This window comes from Cebidichthys violaceus, unplaced genomic scaffold, assembly GCF_023349555.1.
Source record: "Cebidichthys violaceus isolate CVI_PGR_0920_01 unplaced genomic scaffold, fCebVio1.0.p SCAF_40, whole genome shotgun sequence".
In the NCBI taxonomy this organism is placed as follows: Eukaryota; Metazoa; Chordata; class Actinopteri; order Perciformes; family Stichaeidae; genus Cebidichthys; species Cebidichthys violaceus.
Genome location: NW_027176595.1, coordinates 1516682 through 1535233, shown reverse-complemented (window position 1 = coordinate 1535233; position 18552 = coordinate 1516682). Strand labels below are relative to the sequence as shown.

Below are 18552 nucleotides of genomic sequence, written 5' to 3'. Positions count from 1 at the left end.
AGTAATAAGACATTTACTTTAAGCAAAAAAAACTAATTTATGACTCAGTATTTCGGCTCTTGAACCCTGTTACTGGGTTCGCTCTGTTATTCGCTCGCATGACTTCTCCTACCATTGTTATGCCGATGACACCCAGCTGGTCTTGTCATTTCTCCCCGGTGACACCCAAGTGGAGACGCGCATCGCTGCGTGTTTGGCTGACATCTCGAAGTGGATGACGACACACCACCTCAAGCTCAACCTAAACAAAACTGAGCTACTGTTCCTCCCGGGGAAGGGTTGCCCGCACCGGGACCTGTTCATCACCATTGATGATACCGTGGTGACGCTAACTCGGACTGCGAGGAACCTGGGTGTGACCCTGGATGACCAACTGTCATTCTCGGCAAACATTTCATCCGTTACACGCTCCTGCAGATTCCTGCTCTACAACATCAGGAGGATTCGTCCCTTCCTGACTGACGAGACGGCGCAGGTTCTCATCCAGGCTCTTGTCATCTCCCGCCTGGACTACTGCAACTCTCTACTCGCCGGAGCCCCGGCGTCGGCCATCAGACCTCTGGAGCTTGTCCAGAAAGCTGCAGCTCGCCTGGTGTTCAATCGCCCCAAGTTCTCCCACACAACTTCCTTTCTCCGTTCTCTACACTGGCTACCTGTAAGAGCTCGCATCCAGTTTAAGACTCTGGTGCTAGCCTACAGGGCAGTGAAAGGAACAGCTCCTTCCTATCTCCAGGCCACGGTCAAGCCTTACACCCCCGCCCGACCACTTCGCTCTGCTGCCTCGGGGCGATCGGTTGCCCCGTCGCTCAGAGGTCCTGGCGGCCGATCGACCCGGTCACGGCTGTTTTCTGTCCTGGCCCCACAGTGGTGGAATGAACTTCCCACTGACGTCAGGACAGCGGAGTCGCTGCCCATCTTTCATCAGGCTGAAAACCCACCTCTTCAGGAAGTGCTACCCTGAGCCTTCCACTTAGCACTTATTGTTTTCATACTAGCTTGTTGCACTTATTGTATTCGTATTACTTATAGCACTAACTGTTTTTCTTGTTTCTGTACTTTGGCTCTGAGTTATGCTCTGCTTCATGCTCTTAGATGCTTGTTTGGAAAAGGAGATGTACTTATGACTTCTGGTGACTAGTAGTTCTTTTGATTACCAATGTTGAATGCACTTATTGTAAGTCGCTTTGGATAAAAGCGTCTGCTAAATGACTAATGTAAATGTTATGTTACTGTATGACTTAATATTAATGGACTTCTACTGTTGCCTTTAGGCTTCAATTGTAACAGCTTTACAATTTCTATTTGCAATTTAATATGCATTCAATCCAGGTCAATTATTTAAATTAAAATGATCTACTCTGGCTAAGGTAGCTCAAAGAGTGAAATATTAGCTGATTTAACTCCACTATACATACATCTGCATTAGCATGAGATGAAGGTTCAGCACCTCAACCCTCATTACTTCAGGACCTTAGGAGCAACTTGGGGCTGTTGGTACACTGAACAGGCCCAGCTCCACTCACACCTCAGCATCAAGCTGCGCTACACAAACAGCATCCTCTTCATTAAGCTCTTTGACCTATCAGTATCTGGGCCTCTTTTTGAGGTTACAAAAGTTATTCAAAACGGCAAATTTCACCGAAAAGCGACAAGTTTACAGGTATGTATGTCAGTTTGTTTTTAATCCAGTTTCTGCATCACTATTCATAAACATGTACCGATAGCTATTAATCACTCTAGCGGCGTTACGGAAGCGTTTGCACTCATGAAAACTAACCGTCACTGACTTTATTCAAATGTGGCTGTAGTGATGAATTCAAGGCATTTTCATCTGTATATGAACTCTGAGTTTACCAGGAATCTAGTTTCAAGGCAGTGAGTGAAGGTTCAATCAGAATAAAAGCTGCCCTCAAATTTTAAAGCAACACAAACTAGAATGAAAACACGGCGATTGTGACAATGATTCTCTTTATTTAGGTAACAGCCACGTTTTACCACAACAATAAAATCTGGTGTCCTCCTCGGATGTATTCTGATGGATTCCTCAGTTGTTTGACGGTCTGCAGAGAGAATTCAATATGTTTAGCAGCAAGAACAAAAAAAAAAATATATATACACACTTCAACAATTAACTGACAATAACTTACTTGGCCCATTCAACATTGAGAATAAGATGATCGTATCCGAATCCTGACACTCCTGCGATGGCTCTGGATGCATCCTCCCGACGGTGGAAACTGATGAAGGCGAAACCCTGCAGGACACAAAGCACATGATGTATAAGACTACATAAAAGAACGCCTGCTTTAATTCTTACAGTCTCCTTTGACTTATTTTTATGCCGTAAACGTGCAGGTTTTTGTTTTCTGAAGATGAGCACAGACCTTTGACTGGCCAGTGTTCTTGTCCTTGGCCAGATAGATCCTCGAGATGGAGCCAAATGGTCTGAAGAGCTCCTGCAAGTCCGTCTCGCGGGTGTCCTCCGACAGATTGGTCACTCGAATAGTGGCGTTGTCATCAGCTGTCGAGGGCAAACGCATGCTGTACAACAAATCGAGTGAATAATGGGTGCGTAGAATGAAAAAAGGCGAATCTACTTACATCCACCCCGCCGGTTGGGCTGCATGGACTCCCCTCTCCGCGTGCTTCCGTCCCTCAGGCTCGGGGGAACGTACTTCCCGGTCTTGCTCTGCGCAGGCTGAGCCGGCTCTGGCTCCGCTGGTGAAAGAAGAAGAACAACAGGCCACATCAGTCATAACGCGAGGAACGTCTCACAAATCTAAATCTGGACTGTGCGCACGGTGAGCTGACGGTACCAGAGCCAGCGGGCTTGTCCTTGTCTCCGGTGGAAAGCCCGAGCTGCTCGGCCAGCTCCTTCTGCATGGGGCCCAGGGTGTCCTTGTACGGACAGCGGGTGGTCCAATGGTCGCCTTTGCAAATACGGCAAGACACGATCTTCTGCCCTTTCAGCTTGTTCATGGGATCTTCATCCTGGTCTTGGGCGTTCAAGTCCTGCAAGAGGTTAGAAGGAGGTCCTCAGTCACAAGATAAACACAGTAAATTACAGACTGTGTTTGCATGTATTAAGCAGAAATAACTATTAAAAAAAGTCACAATGGAGCCTCACCTCCTTGCTGGAGATGAAAGTCATGAAGACATCGTCACTGACTGTGGTGGTAGCAACGTTAGGACCGGCAGCATCAAACTCAGAGTTGCCAAATTTCTTCCAGTTCTGGAATGAGAGAAAAATATAATCCATGACGCCCGACTTCACCCAGAGTCTCCATTTCAAAAGTGAGTAAAACTAAATGCAGTTTAAAAAGCAAACCTTTCTCCTGGCGACAGCTTTTGAGGCTTTTCTTGTCTCGATCTTGAAGGTCCGCACAATCTACAGGACACGAGGCAGTTTACTACACGCTTTATAGATGAACACAGAGGCGCCTGTGCCATCATGGTGAATGTACACTAATACATGTACACCGTCTTCAATTAACCTGTTGCACACATGTAATGCAGACGTATACAAACCAGCTTTGTTTAGCATGTCTTAGTAAAGCTTTTACCTTGAACTTCTTTCCGTCATCATCTATTTTATATTCCGTGATAGTTTTTATATTTCCTTTGATGGTTTCCTTGGGAGGAGGTAGTGTTCCTGACAAAAAATAAATAAATAAGTAAAGTCAGATTCAGAGCAAAAAGCCAGAAAGGAACAGAAACAGTCGTCGCTGCCCTCTTGTTCAAGGCTTTAGATTTTGAACACTGTACTGATGTGTCAACGCTGACAATGGAGCAGCCCCGGTATGTGTCATCTCTTGATCACATCTCAAATTATTATTTTTTTATTTCTAAAGCCTTAGCTTGCTAACGTTTAGCTACCATAACGTCCCCAGTGAATGACTCTCCCTACGTCACAGGCCACAGCATATGTCGGTTAGCTTCATATTTAATAAAGAATGTCATTCGGTCAAACGTACAAGTCAAATCGTTTAAACGTTAGATAGCCGACACATCACCGGTACGTGTATGTTATCTGGAGTAATCCGCCCGACAACCACGTGTGAGTGGAAGCCGCGTATCCGGCCTCCTCCTGCGGACACCAGGCTACAAGAGATGTGCTAGCATTAGCATGAGCTAACTAACGTTAGTTCTTTACCTTCGTCTACTTCCTCCTCCACTTGGTCTGCCCAACTGGGCTTGGAGCTGGAAGGGAGAGATTGATGTTAAATATTAGATCGATAAGATATCTCAAATACATTCAGAAGTTATTCTGTCTATTAAAAAAAACACTCACTCGTCGTATTCAATCGACGGCATCTTCTCAGCTAGCTTAGCTTCAGGGCCGTAAAGAGCGGAGCACAGAGAGCCAAGTCGAGCCGCCAATACACACACTTCCGGGACTTTAACTTTCGCAATAAAAGCACCACGTTTGTCTAACTTTTAGCTTCACAATAAGAGCCGTGTTTCTTAACCGTTGGCGGTATCAAACTAAATTCCACTGGTGGGAGGGTGGAAATCACATGTAATCATATGAATCTCGCTTCATATTATGATGAAAATGTTTGACATTGGCAATGCTTGCTATGGGATGACAGAGCGGAGAAGTGACTCGTGTCTATACATTAGTTATTCTTGTCTATTTCTTTGGAGAGAGAAAAACGGAGTGTGAGTTTCAGGCAAGGAATAACTTTCAAGAGAGATGAAGAAAGGTTATTTCTGCAGCTGTGACGGTCCCTCTGTTCGGTTCTTCTCCTGTGCTTTCTATCTCCAGCTGCAGACCTGATTGGAGAGTAATCAGTGGTATTGGACACACCTGCGCCTGCTGGCCCCCATGCATAGAAATGTGAGTTTTTGTTGGCATCTCACTTGTCAGCCTACACCTTGTTTTTTGTGGCTCTTGGTTTCGGTTCTTTGTTTTTACAGCACGACACCCATGCAGCAAATTTAGCAAATGTGTCCATGCACACTACTGCCATACATTCACTTTACTTATATTGACTTAGTTTTTGGTTAAAAAAATACTTTATTTGTTAAGTTTACCCGTGTTTCTCGGTTTTTTCGTCACTGTATTTGAGCCGGGCTGTGACAGCTGCACAAAAATGTTTTTATTTCCTTTTCTGTAATTTATGCTTTTTTGTTAGTTGAGAATTGCTGAATGCATTCACCATTCATCTTTCAAAAGAACTGAAAACAAATCCTATATTTTATAACAACAACTGGGATGAGAAGGTGTCAAGTCAACATTGCTTCCTTAAAACACAACGCCTCTGATTACACAACCAACTATGCAGGATACTGAATTCTGAACTGAGCTTTGGTCAGACAGGAACTGAATCAGAATGATGATAATCAGAAAGAAGCAAGGCATATTACAGCAATGAAGACACATTTATTACAGAGGGTTATGTTGCAATGTTAGCTGAACAATAACTTTCAGAAATTACAAAAACAAATCAAGAATCTAGAGCAAGTTTTTACAGCGTGACAACCTGATGAACTTCCTCGTCAAGCAGCAGCTCTGTACTTCGTGCCCCCCCCCCTGCTGTTGTCGTCCTCCCGGCTCTTCCCACAACAAGCCACTCTCATACTGTCAAACAAAGCCATGTAAAGGACTGGATGGATGCACATGTTCAGAGTTGCCAGGCCCTTGGACACCTGGTACATGTCGTACACCCAACAGACAGAGTTTTTGGGATAATGGATTTTCCGGTACAGTTGGTAGATCTGGAAGATGTGGAACGGCACAAAGGAAATGGCATAAAGCACAATCACTGATGCGACCAACAGGGCTACCTTCCGTTTCTCCAGTGTGGTTACACTGACGTTTTTCCACACCACGGAAATCACCACACAGTAAGAAAAGAATGTAACCAGGAAGGGAACCAGACAACCAAACACAGCCAGGAACACTTTGTAAGTGAAGTGAGGGCTTTCATCCCCGAGACGCTGTTGACAGAAGGACACACAATGAGTCGTGTTATTCTCACTGGGGCAAACTGAGGCAAATCTCAGCACGGGGCAGGAAATGACTGCTACAAGGACCCAGATGAGGACACTGATGGCCTTGACGTGGATGGGCTCTACACGGGACCGAGTGAAGAAGGGAAACGCGAGGGCCACACACCGGTTCACACTTATCGCCATGACGAAGAAGATGCTCACGTACAGGTTGCAGGTGAAAAGAAACTTCTCGATTTTACACACGGCGTTGCCAAACACCCAGTGTTTGTCCAGGTAGTAGACGATAAGCAGAGGCAGGGTCAGGACATACAGCAGGTCACTGATGGCCAGGTTACAGGCCAGGACCACCCCGGTGTGCCAGTTCCGTCTCTCTCGGACCACCAGCAGCCACAGGGCGAACAGGTTTCCGGCCAGGGCCACGAGGAACTCCACGCCATACGCTGCGGGCAGCAGGGCCTTCTGGAACTGCTCACACGAGAAGTTGTGCGCCATCTCGAGTTCAGCCCACGGTTACTTTGTTGCTCCCACACAGTTTTGCCGTCCAAAATCTGTAATTTGAATTATTTTGATTAATACATTTGAATAAAAGGCATATTAATTATGTTAAGTGCAGTTCATGTATGCAAAGTTAGGCATGGATGGATTTTGAGACAGTGGGCACAGACATGTAAAGGCCCCCCCCCCCTTTCCTCAAACCAGAGATTCAAAGAGACTCTGTGCTCCTATTCTGTCTCTTTATGGTTGTTTCACAACTTCAATCAGAGGCCTTGTGTCCAGTACGATCGTTCAGTAATCCGTCCATTACGTTAGGAAACCTTTCGGCAAAGAGGATTTTTTTCTTTTTTTTTGAGGTAACAAATACAGTAGTCTTATACAATGTTACACTAAATGTTACAGGTTTAGAATCAGACATGTAAATGTTAACCTCTACTTACCGTGAAGCAGCTTTGCCGAGCAGCGTGCTTATAACCTGAGAGCTCATTTCCTGTGCGATAACTGTAAAGACAGCATGAACAGCGCGTGAACCAAGCAGAGCATGTGAGATGGAGGGCTTTTACAATTCTAACACTTAAGCCACTTCCTCTTACTCAACTCAAAGAAACACTATGATGGCACTGCATGCGCAAGCCCAATGGTGATACATGGTGATACATGATGAAATTATTAAGGGTTTCAGCGAAAAATGTGACCGCAATCACTGATCTGAGATCAGTATTATCGTTACAAGACTTTGGAGAGCAGCTAAGAAGCATCAGCTGAATAATTTAAATTCCCTGGGTGCGGTCTTTCAGGGTTGAGGCGTCAACTTCATCATTTGACCCAGAAGTGTGGAAGTAAAGTGATGATAAAACCTGTCGGGCACATTCTTCAAATTCCTAGGAAAAGTCTCCATATGCGTCTGCAATTCACTCCAGAGTGGTGGAGCTGGATTAGAAACATGTTCGGGTGCTTGTGTTCCTTGTGGTAAAATTACAAATAGACTTCTGACAGAGAGGATACATATGAGTCATATGAGGTGTACCAAGCTATACATAAGCTGTCCGAAGGAAAAGCAAGTGGTTTAGACCATATGACTGCTGAACACCTTAAATATGCTGGTCCGAGGTTATAGCTCCTCTCCTCGCTGGCTTCATGATTCACGGAAAAGCCGGTAAAGTATGTAGCCTAGATGATTACGGGCCAGCGGACTGTCAGAAGTCCGAGAAAGAATCCTGCTGGACAGAATATATGACTTTTTAACCTCCACAGATAACCAGTTGGGCTTTAAAGCCAAACATGGCACTGACTTGTGTTTCGATGCCTTAAAGGAAATTGTGAACAAATATAGAGGTCAAAACTCATCAGTTCTTACGTGTTTTATTGATGCCTCTTAAGCTTTTGATCGTGTTAATCATAGTACGTTGCTTGTTAAACTGAACCAGAGGTGTCCCCAAATACATTGGTGGAATCTTGGTTTACTGGTATGGTCATCGTGACAATATTACTACAGTGAAAGGTTCGTGGCTGCAGGAGTCAATACTTTTCAAACGGTTTTAAGAAATCTTATGTATGTAGGTTGACTTAATGACATCTTTGTTTTGAACATACGGTTTAGTAGAACACGCTACCAGTGCCAGATGTGGAGCCATTGGTACAGCCGTCTCTTTGTAAGGCATTGCTAGGCCTATATGTACTTGTATTGTTTGTGTCATTTTATGTATTTGTCTTATCTGGACCCCAAGTATGAAAATAAAGTTTGAATTGAAAAGAAACTTGAATAATCATGACTTCAAGAAACAGCACCAGCTCCCAGATAAGAACAAAATCATCTTTTAACAATTTATTGAACAAGTACAATTAAATCATACAGTGTGGAAAATATAGCACTTTTGTTATCTTCTGTCCATCTGCTGATTTTCAGCAATAAACTGTCTCACAAACAAACAGCTGCTTTAATAACAACTGGATGTTTGCTGCCACCTGGAGGTCGAGCAGAAAAGCACATTCAAAGTCCAGAGAGAGGAGGAGGAGCTTCAGCCTTTCCCCTTCCTCTGTTTAGAGCCGTGCTTTGGACCCTTCTTCTTGAAGGCCGGCTTCCCTTTCGGACCTTTAGATTTGAAGGATTTGTCATTATTTTTATTTCCACCAAATGTTTTCTTTCCATCAAAATTCTTCTTCCCGCCAAATCTCTTATCCCGGTCGCCAAATTTCTTCTCCCTGTCGCCATATTTCTTCTCCCGGTCGCCAAATTTCTTTGCTCCGAAGGCCTTTCCTCCTGGCTTCATTTTCCTCCCAAACGGTTTCTCCCCGTCTCCGGGTTTCTTCCACCCCTTTCCTGTTTTGTCTCTGTGTCCCCCTGGACCGCTTCTCATGGGGGATTTAGTGTCTCTGTCTTTTCTAAACGGTTTACCCGGTGACATCTTCCTCTTCTTGGCAGGTCCATGAGTCCTCTCTGAGCCTTGCCTCCTCTTGTTAGCGGGGAACATGTCTGCACACAAAACAGAGTCGTGGTCAATAAATACGTTCAACACAACCCGTAGCGCTGATGATTTATAGCGTAACGTTATATTCACCTTCATCTGGCTCCTGTCCTACAGCCTGTCTGTAGTACTCCACCTCATCATCAGATTCAACAACAGCGACCTCATCGTCCTGCATCCCGGGATCCTCCACCTCACTGTCCTCTTCCGCCGCGGCGTGTTTCCTCTTAATGCCTTCCAGGCTCTTTTTCCTGTTGGGAGGGGAAAACAGTAAGTGTTACACTGAAGCAAAAAGAAAAAATGGATACGACAAAGGTCAGATTATCTACACGGCCAAATTACTTGTTGGCGTCTCGTTTCTCTTTCTTCTGAGCAACGTTCTGCTCCTGCTTTTTCCGGCGCCCGGCCTTCTCCTTCAGCTGGGCCTCCTTCCTGTTCAGGATCTCCTGGATCTCCTCCTCCGTCTTGGAGACTTGCAAATAAAGTGCACAACAACTTCTCATTAGAAGACTATTTGTACCCGGTCCACATTAAACCCTGGAGTCTTTCGATGCATCAGTAAGCGTTTACTTTTAGAGAGAAATCATAGAATTCATAATGATTTTTTTCATCACGTACATCAGAACGTACCAAGCAGGAGGATCAAAGAAAAGAAGGACAGAGGTGAACTCACTCGTGGTGTGATAGAGGACGTTCCCCTCTCCCATGCCGTCCTGTATCTTCATCAGCTGCAGAGTCATGCGAGGACCAATCTGAGGACGACATAGAGCAACACTTCAGGTGCCATCCGAGCAACAACCGTAGCATCTTTAGCGGCTTCGCTCCCTCGGCGCTCTCACCTCGGTCAGACGGACGGCACTCTGCTGGGACGCCATGTTGCCTCTGCCGGAGTAGACCTGCGGTAGCTCGGTTATGTTGTGCTCCCCGTCCTGCTCGGCTTCACTTTCTGAGAGGTTCGCTCCCCTGAGAGACGAAGGAGAGAACAAAAGATTGTCATCAGACTAAGAGCCCTTTGACCTCAGGACTAAAAACTGCACCGTCACGAGAAGCTCACTTTATCATCAGCTCGCTGATGTCCTCAAACTTGCTCATGTTGGGGAACCTCTCCTGCATCAGCTTCTTCACTCCGCGGCTCATTCCCACAGGGACAACCTTCATGCTGCTGCAGGTTACAACACGCCATGTGTGCGTCAGTGTGACGTTCACGCAACAACATACAAGACGTCTGGCTGCAGTGTGGAAGCTCATCAGTGCGTTTACTTTGAACATCACTGAACAGTCAAGTCACAATCTGTCATCATCTGAGCCGGTCTGTGCGTTGTCATATCAGTATATGTTGAATACTACTTACTAATGACGAAATTCAATTTCCTGGGTCTCTGGGTTGTAATTCAGCAGCACACACCTCTTGATATTATTGAGGCTTATCTGGAAAACAACAGCATCCTTATTCGTTTGTTTGCTAGAATTCAGGGTTAAACGTTTACGATGCTGAAAGACTCAAAGATTCAGAAATCAGAAAGCGTTTACTTTTAATGCATCTTCAAAGGAAGTCTCAGAAGACTATACTCTCATCATGCCAACAAGGCCTTTGAATCTTGAATCAACCAAAGTGACGACAAGGCAATATTTTTGCGATTAGAACTTACCTTGTGCACATTAATGGAAGGAAACATGTTCTGAAACATGGTGGCCATGAGTTTGATGTGCATGCCGTCGGATCCAAAGTTATTGAGGATGAGTAGCGGGTGGTGGGTGAACTGCTGCTCGTGCATCCGGTGCTTCTTCAGGGACGAAACCACATCTTTGACCAGAGAGTACTGGGAATAAAAAGAGAGAAAGAGTCTTTAAAAAGAGAAAAACCAAGAGTTGAAAATGACTTTGACAGTTTGGGAACATCAGTGCGTTTACTTTGAAAACATCACCAACAGTCAAGTACTAAAATGTCGTCATCATCTGAGCCCGTCTGTCTATCGTACTCGTGTTTCAATCATGAGTTCAGACGTTTTACCTTGAGCACTCTGAAGTGAAGCGTGGGACCTTTGTGAAGCCGAGCAAGTCTCTGAAAGCACAAGATACGCGTTGTTGAATGGCAGCACAGGCTTTACGTGACACAACCGTACAGTCCTCCGGTACCAGAGAGCGCTCTGCTCATAGTGTGAGGTGGTCTCACCATGTTTACGCAGCTGGGAGTCTTGCTGAACATCATGAAGTGTGTCACTCCCAGTGGTCCTGCGATGGCTACAAAGTCTTTCAGCACGTTCTTCTTCCTCACCTGGTTCAAAAAAAGCACGAGCAGGTTAGACATATAAGGCAATGATGGTGCTTTCATTCTTAAATATCTCAAGGAAACTCTCAAATGTTCAAATAAAGCCTTTTAAATAACCACACATCTACACTTGCGATGCCATTTAAAGCAACCGAATGAGTTCACGACGCACATGGCCTCATCCAGCAGCGTGAACAGTCGGTGCTGAAGACAGTTTTATAGTTCGACAGACCTTCAGAGACTCCGCGGTGAACGGCTCCATGACTCTCCGCACGTCCACGATGAGCTGACCCACGTTTTTCCCAATCTGACCCCGATTAAACACGAAGGAGTGGGGGACCGCGCTGTACGTCTCCTCGGCCACATGGTTAGCTGTAGCTCGGGACTTCTTCTGGTTCTTGGTCTGAAAGCACAATAGTCATATGTTGATTATCATGAAAAGAAAAAAGGGAAATACAATTTCACAGACTCCTGTGTGATTTGGATTTAAATTACGATAAAAGCTCAAAGTTAATTTAGCTAACATGCAAGCTAACGTTCAGGGAAGACCGGCGGGTACTGAAGGTTTCTCATACAGTTATATATACAAATATACAGTTTACTTGTTAGCGTTAGATAACGCTTTGAATAAAAGTGTTCAGCTCACATCAGGTTAACTCTCTTCACTCGTGGCTAACTTGCTAGCACAGGCCGCTACTCACCTTAGACTTCCCCATTATTCAGCGAGATGTAGAGCAGCTAAAGCTAACATTAATACTGTATCACTACACTATCTTTACGCTTTCAATCGAAATCACGGTCATTATGACGAAAATGTTGACGACAACTGTTACAACGAGCGACGTTACAACGACGAAGTCAACGCAGCACGTTCCACATGGTTCAGCCGCTATGTGTCATACACTAATGATTCCGTGTTGCTCAGATGTCTTGAAGAATAGTTCCGAGCAAAGGTAAACCATACAGTAGCATCTGCAAAAATAGCGTAGTTAACTGATAATAAATACATAATAAAGTTTGTATTTATCTTAATAACAACAACAAGTTTAGTAAAGGTGTACCAGTGACATAATGGGTAAGTTAGTTGAACTCAATAAATTAGATTAATGACAAACTCATAAGGCTTTTATTAATGCTTTAAGCAGTCTGTAAACTCTTAACAGTTACATAAAGTTGTAAACAATACACAACATAAATAGTAAAAATAAATAAATATAGCATGGGTGGATGTGTACATTGTCTATACAGCAGAATAATATTCTGTAATAATTTGGGTAAATAACGATATTAATTTAAACTATTAAAAATATAATCCATGCTGTAATATAACGAGTTGGATGTTATAGTGCATGAATCCAGAGCGTAAGAAAGTGGTTTGTAGGCTACTTGACTATATATGTATATTATAATAGTAGTACTGTGAACTGTAATACAAAAGGTACCACTTCTGAAATAGACACAGCTGTAGTCACGTAACGTGACCACTGGGTGACGCTGAAGTAATAAAATGCTCGCATTCAACGCCCTATGTTCAACGTCACGAGCATAAAGGCAGATATAACAACAGCTTATACAGACTTCCGGTAAACATATTTTCAAAATAAAACCAGTGAGTCAATCAGAATAGTACACGTCACGTGATTTCCATGGTGTCGAAGGGAGTAATGGATATATCCTGCCGCGATACTTTTGCTTTGAAAGGTTGGTCCTGTGTCGAGTACTCTCCAGCTTCAGGCGTAACGGGAAACATTACTACAAGGACAGTTGAAGCTACTTGATCTGCAACCAGCGCTACGGTGTTTTTGTCACAGTCATTCTCCAGGTACGCTCGTCATTCGGTTTGTTCAGGTGTTTTGTTAAAGTAGGACTCATTTAAAGAGAACAGGACTGTTTCTCTGTTCAGTATCGGGTTGGTTGCTAGCAACAAGGTGCCATGCTAGTTAGCCACCGTTAGCATGCTAATGCCAGATTTGCTAACAGCTAATGATAAAGTGAGTGAGTGCTGGGGGATGGGTCGGGTATGATTTGCGGGTTTGTGGTTTCATCCAATATGTCATAAACGCTGGATTCGTACACAATGTTAGTTTTGACTTGAATGCCACCACAGAAAGTAATTTATATCACTTTACATTAAGCCTGTTAGCAAAGCGCACACGTTAGATGTTTTTGGCTAAAGTACGTTGGGCTAGCGACAGCTCTCTAGAGTTAACCCCCAACTAGTGCAGCTCCTGAAGTTTGACCTAGCTTAGCATTTACGTTAGTGCCAGTAGTGTGTCATTAGTAATGTCTAATCCTGAATCACTGATTTATGATAGCGTTATCCTTTTTTAAAGTGACTCAATCAGGGACCAAATCAACACAGTGCCTTCTCTTCCTCAGTAGTTGTTTTCTCGGTAGTCTCGGTCCGTGGGGACTCTTTCCTCTCTTTGGGGTTTGTCACATGAAGCCCTATTGTGCGAGCAGTGGCTGCCTTGGTTGCAGTATTGTGGTCAAGTTTAACCTGAGCTCTTGTCACAGTTATAACTTACTGCCAGAGGCCTCAGTTTGGACTGTTATGTTAAATATCTATAGCCTGGCAGGTCGACACTGTCACCACACTTGATGGATTCTGATAGTTCTGCTTCCAGGTAGCCTCATGTACATACTGACACACTAGCATCCTTGCAGAATGGAGCAGTTTAAGTGTATTTTTGTGTAAGATTGTTCTTCCTTCCTCTTGCATCAACTCTTCCCCCCCTGTGGTGCAGGTCCCACCATGCGTAGAGCGCATCTCCTCTTGATTCCCGTGCTGCTGGTCCTCCTGGCCCTTCCCGTCTCCAGGGGACGCTACAACGATGACTTTGACGACGGCGAGGACATCGCAGACTTTGACGACAACGACTTCGCTGAGTTTGAGGACATGAACGACGATCCAGCGGCCGAGGCGGAAACTGCCCCCCCGCCTCGTGCCTCGCCGTCCTCGCAGCTCGAAGAGGAGGAAGATGAAGATGAAGCCACTGTGGAGCTGGAGGACGGCCTGGATGGCTTTGAGGACTCCGAGACACAGGTACATTGCCTTGTATTACATATAAACATACAATTTGAACACATTCTTCATGATAACTCTTTTTTTTTTTTTAATTATTGATGGCATTTTATTAATTTACGCAAAGCTAATTGATCTTGATGTTTCCTTAGGATCAAGACATATACAGTAAATATGACCAGGAGGAGTTTGAGGTGACTGGAGACATGGAGAAGCCGGGCCACTCCATGAAAGACCCCCTTATAATCCACACGGTAAGCCGGGCTTATTGCTAAAATCTTCTCAGAGGCAAGTTTCACACTCCTCTGTCTTCTGGTCGTGATCGGCCGAGGCTCTGAAAGTGCACATGGTTCCTGCTGCCTGCCACGCATGCGGTCTTGTCATTATACTTAAAGTTCAGGCAATCTACATAAACTCCTGTCAAGGAAACTCAACAGTAGCATCACTGAAAATGTAGTCTTTGGCAACTGATTGCCTTTTGCCTAAATCACCATTCTTTCATTCAGTTACATTGATACTGAGCAGAGCTAGACCGGTGAATTATATGTCGCATCAGTATGTTAAGTACAGAAATGCTAAACGTATTTCATTTCATCTCCTGTTGGCCTAGGAAAAAAAATCCAGCATCTGTCGAGCTATAATACTTGATGAACGTTTGTTGTTTCTCTGCAGGTTCCTGCACATCTGCAGAACAGCTGGGAGAGTTACTACATGGAGATCCTGATGGTCACCGGTCTGTTGGCCTACATCATGAACTACCTCATTGGCAAGAACAAGAACAGTCGCCTCGCTCAGGCCTGGTTCAACTCACACAGGGAGCTTCTGGAGAGCAACTTTGCACTAGTGGGTGAGTTGTCTTCAGTACACGACACAGCAGGGTGTGAAAGCAACGGATGTCAATCGTGGTGACGGTCGGTATTAAGCAGAGCTTGTGTTCATTGGTATGTGCAGGTGATGATGGCACCAGTAAAGACGCAGTGAGCACCGGGAAGCTGAATCAGGAGAATGAGCACATCTACAACCTGTGGTGCTCCGGACGTGTGTGCTGTGAAGGCATGCTGATCCAGCTCAAGGTAGGACAGATGTGTTGCATGTGCAGGACTGTGTTGGTGTCACTGTATGGTGCTGAATATGCCGTCATGTAATGTTCCTCCCATGTGGTCTGATCCAGTTTCTGAAGAGGCAGGATCTGCTCAACGTTCTGGCCAGGATGATGAGGCCCGCCGGGGATCAAGTGGTACGTATCAGTCAAATAGCAATTCAATGAAGTCTGTGAAGTGGAACACAGAGTATGGATGCACTGGACTGTGCTTCTAAAAGCCTCACAGTCTTTGTCTCACTCACAATGTCTCTCTGTTCGTAGCAAATCAAAGTGACGCTGAATGAAGACGACATGGACACTTTTGTGTTCGCTGTCGGCACCAAGAAGTCGATGGCGAAGCTCCAGAAGGAGATGCAGGACTTGGTAAATATCCTCCACAACTTCTGCACGTGCTGAGTTTATTACACAGCAGTACTATTGTTACTACATAAACAATGTCTTTTGTTATTTCTCCACAGAGTGAGTTCTGCGGTGACAAGCCTAAGTCCGGGGCCAAGTATGGGCTCCCTGACTCTCTGTCTATTCTGAGTGAGATGGGCGAGGTCACAGACGGGGTGATGGACAACAAGGTGATGTCTCTCTACTCCCGTCTCACACACAGCATTGTGTTTAAGGGCTCAACAGGGTTATTATGACAGGGTGACTTACTCTCTTTACATACAGCTCTTAACGTGTCTGGATCTGTGTTTGTTTAGATGGTGCATTATATCACCAATCATGCTGAAAAGATCGAGTCCATCCATTTCTCGGACCAATTTTCTGGTCCAAAAGTTATGCAAGAGTAAGTATTAATGTAATCTCTTTGTCTTATTGTTATTTAGCACTTTAATCCTTTCTCTGCGGTACTTAAAGCTCCCGTGTGTGTGTGTGTGTGTGTGTGTGTGTGTGTGTGTGTGTGTGTGTGTGTGTGTGTGTGTGTGTGTGTGTGTGTGTGTGTGTGTGTGTGTGTGTGTGTGTGTGTGTGTGTGTGTGTGTGTGTTAGGGAGGGTCAGCCCTTAAAGCTGCCTGAGACCAAGAAGACGCTGTTGTTTACATTTAATGGTGAGCATTTCGTCTCTCCTGTCCTCACTGTGCCTCACGACCCCATCATTTCATTGTTGATGTTTCATGTACTCTGTTTGTTGTGTAGTGCCTGGCAAGGGCAACACTTCTCCCAAAGACATGGACTCTCTGCTGCCTCTCATGAACATGGTGATCTACAGCATCGACAAAGTCAAGAAGCTCCGTCTCAACAGAGAGGTACGCAGGATTCTAGCGCGTTGGTGCCTCACAGTGCATCCAAATGACCACTCCACTTATTTTAAGTACTTTTTATTTTTGATCCTCCCGGCATGTGTAGGGCAAAATGAAGGCTGACAGAAACCGGGCCCGTGTGGAGGAGAACTTCCTGAAGCAGACTCACGCTCAGCGGCAGGAGGCGGCTCAGACACGCCGGGAGGAGAAGAAGAGAGCCGAGAAGGAGAGGATCATGAGCGAGGAGGACCCGGAGAGACAACGTCGTCTGGAGGTCAGAAATGCCACAAAGAGACCCTTTTGGGGAAGCTGCTTATTCGCTTTCTTGCTGAGAGTGAGAAGAGATGATTGATGAAGTGTTTCTAAATGCAGCACCTGAAGCAGTTCAGCACATTTGCTGAAGTTGATGTAATTTTATGAATCCAGCAATTTTTGTTGAATTCACCCCCTGTAATTGGCTAAAATGAATGTAATATAAATAACACTCTCACAGCTTTATGATAAATGTGTAGCTTAGCATTTAGACTGGCTCAGTCAAAAGTAACAAAATCCACTTCCCAGAACGTTGTTCAAGCTAAATTAACATGCTTGTTTTTTTCTGTATAGAAACCAAAGCATAAAAATAACAGAAATTTTAAGTACATTACATTACAGTCATTTAGCAGACACTTTTATTCAACAAGTAATATGTAGCTTGTTAATTGAGCTTTAGAGCTTCTGGTAGGTTGATTTTTGGATAGGTAGCTGTTTTCCCCTATTTCTTAGCTTTATGCTAAGCTAAGCTAAACCGGCTGTAGCTGCATGTTTGCTGTACATACGTGATGGGTCGATCTTCTCATATAAGCAAATCAGCATATATATCCCCAAAATATCAATCTTATATGTAAGAAAAAACACACGACTAACGTTTTCAAATATTTCTTTTTCTTTTTCCAGGAAGCGGCTCAGCGACGTGAGCAGAAGAAGATCGAGAAGAAGCAGATGAAGATGAAGCAGATCAAAGTGAAAGCCATGTGAGCGAGCAGCACAGAGGACTGGAGCACACAGCTCTGGCTCACAGTCGCTGTAAACAGTCGATCTCTGCCGTCTCCGTCACCACCTGCTCTATATTTGGTGTGGCTCAACCCAAAATGACTGAGAGTGAACTGTTCATGTCAAGTGGGAGGGACTTCTTCCAGCATCATATCACCACACTTTTTTTGTATTATTATTTTTCTGTCCGGCTATTTTGTCAAAATGAATTGGAGCTCTGTTTGAAAGCCGTGTAGCTCGGTGAGCTTTTTAAGCTTCATCTGCTGGGAGAGAACGCACTATCTGGTGGTTTTGAGCCACATTTTTAAAAAGCATCGCTGTGGTTTCATTGGAAATTTATTCGCATTAATATAATCTTGAAAGATACTATCATGGAAATTTTAATTTATATCTGAGGTTGGTTTCTTGCAGGCTGTTTCTAATGATTATCTGAGCAAACAATAAAATGCACTGGAGTCTGTTGGAAGACTGTCTCTGTTTTTCTGGATCTCATTTGATTGACAAGTGATGAAACGGTTACATACAAACATAGAAAGTGATCCACAGACCTTTGAGAGGGAGAGGGTCTATAACAGGGACCAGAATGGGTGAGGCTGAATGCTAAATTTAACTTTGAGATTGTGTCAGCAGTCTCCACTAGATTTGGTTACATCAGTGTGGTTGACAAACTAACATGGATACAATGACTGCGTTTAGCCAGATGTAAGGCTGTAATATAAAACATAAACCCCGGATGATATGAAACCACAAGAATCATTGGAAGTTATTTTTGTCCTCACAAACTCCAATGTAGTGCAATCCTTCAACACAAAAACCATGAGTTATCAGAAATGACCAAAGACTTAAATTAACAAATTTAAAACATTAATGCAACGCTACTGGAAAGGGTTAAGTTTACATGGCTTGATGTCTAATGCAGAAAATACAGCAATTCTATGGCTGAGTACAGTTTAATGCTCTTTTGTGGAAATCA

At 44.3% G+C, this 18552-nt stretch overlaps 3 protein-coding genes across 3 annotated transcripts; 1 reads left to right on the top strand and 2 right to left on the bottom strand.

Moving 5' to 3' along the window:
- Positions 1–1949: 1949 nt before the first annotated feature.
- On the bottom strand, positions 1950–4389 carry eif3g (eukaryotic translation initiation factor 3, subunit G). Its single transcript, XM_068728049.1, has 10 exons — positions 4292–4389; positions 4154–4200; positions 3564–3652; positions 3329–3388; positions 3128–3232; positions 2817–3012; positions 2602–2718; positions 2385–2521; positions 2148–2254; positions 1950–2060 (listed from the first exon to the last, which is right to left on the bottom strand). The coding sequence occupies exons 1-10, from the start codon at positions 4312–4314 to the stop codon at positions 2045–2047; spliced, it is 897 nt and encodes a 298-aa protein (XP_068584150.1). The 5' UTR covers positions 4315–4389; the 3' UTR covers positions 1950–2044.
- A 977-nt stretch (positions 4390–5366) lies between these two features.
- LOC137885573 (suppressor of SWI4 1 homolog) lies at positions 5367–12073 on the bottom strand. Its single transcript, XM_068727872.1, has 13 exons — positions 11889–12073; positions 11420–11590; positions 11092–11193; positions 10930–10980; positions 10568–10738; positions 10270–10346; positions 9973–10080; positions 9758–9881; positions 9592–9670; positions 9261–9390; positions 9012–9169; positions 8477–8926; positions 5367–6470 (listed from the first exon to the last, which is right to left on the bottom strand). Exons 1-13 carry the CDS (start codon positions 11901–11903, stop codon positions 5503–5505), a joined length of 2604 nt encoding a protein of 867 aa, XP_068583973.1. The 5' UTR covers positions 11904–12073; the 3' UTR covers positions 5367–5502.
- Positions 12074–12900: 827 nt separating this feature from the next.
- On the top strand, positions 12901–18045 carry ccdc47 (coiled-coil domain containing 47). Its single transcript, XM_068728037.1, has 13 exons — positions 12901–13009; positions 13935–14233; positions 14365–14466; positions 14885–15059; positions 15164–15285; positions 15384–15449; positions 15576–15677; positions 15773–15883; positions 16010–16095; positions 16297–16355; positions 16444–16553; positions 16654–16821; positions 17484–18045. Exons 2-13 carry the CDS (start codon positions 13943–13945, stop codon positions 17562–17564), a joined length of 1473 nt encoding a protein of 490 aa, XP_068584138.1. The 5' UTR covers positions 12901–13009; positions 13935–13942; the 3' UTR covers positions 17565–18045.
- Positions 18046–18552: the final 507 nt, after the last annotated feature.

Bases quoted from the DNA above. Each gene is read 5' to 3' on its own strand.
- eif3g (XM_068728049.1), bottom strand. From the start codon at position 4,314: ATGCCGTCGATTGAATACGACGA. The intron at 3,653-4,153 runs GTAAAGAACTAA...ATTTTTTGTCAG, and splicing joins GGAGGAGGAAGTAGACGAAG to GAACACTACCTCCTCCCAAG. The intron at 3,013-3,127 runs GTGAGGCTCCAT...AACCTCTTGCAG, and splicing joins CTTTCATCTCCAGCAAGGAG to GACTTGAACGCCCAAGACCA.
- LOC137885573 (XM_068727872.1), bottom strand. The intron at 11,194-11,419 runs GTCTGTCGAACT...TTTTTGAACCAG, and splicing joins TCACCGCGGAGTCTCTGAAG to GTGAGGAAGAAGAACGTGCT. The intron at 9,671-9,757 runs GTGAGAGCGCCG...TGTCGTCCTCAG, and splicing joins GTGCCGTCCGTCTGACCGAG to ATTGGTCCTCGCATGACTCT.
- ccdc47 (XM_068728037.1), top strand. From the start codon at position 13,943: ATGCGTAGAGCGCATCTCCTCTTGATTCCCGTGCTGCTGGTCCTCCTG. The intron at 15,884-16,009 runs GTGATGTCTCTC...GTGTTTGTTTAG, and splicing joins ACGGGGTGATGGACAACAAG to ATGGTGCATTATATCACCAA. The intron at 16,554-16,653 runs GTACGCAGGATT...CGGCATGTGTAG, and splicing joins AGCTCCGTCTCAACAGAGAG to GGCAAAATGAAGGCTGACAG.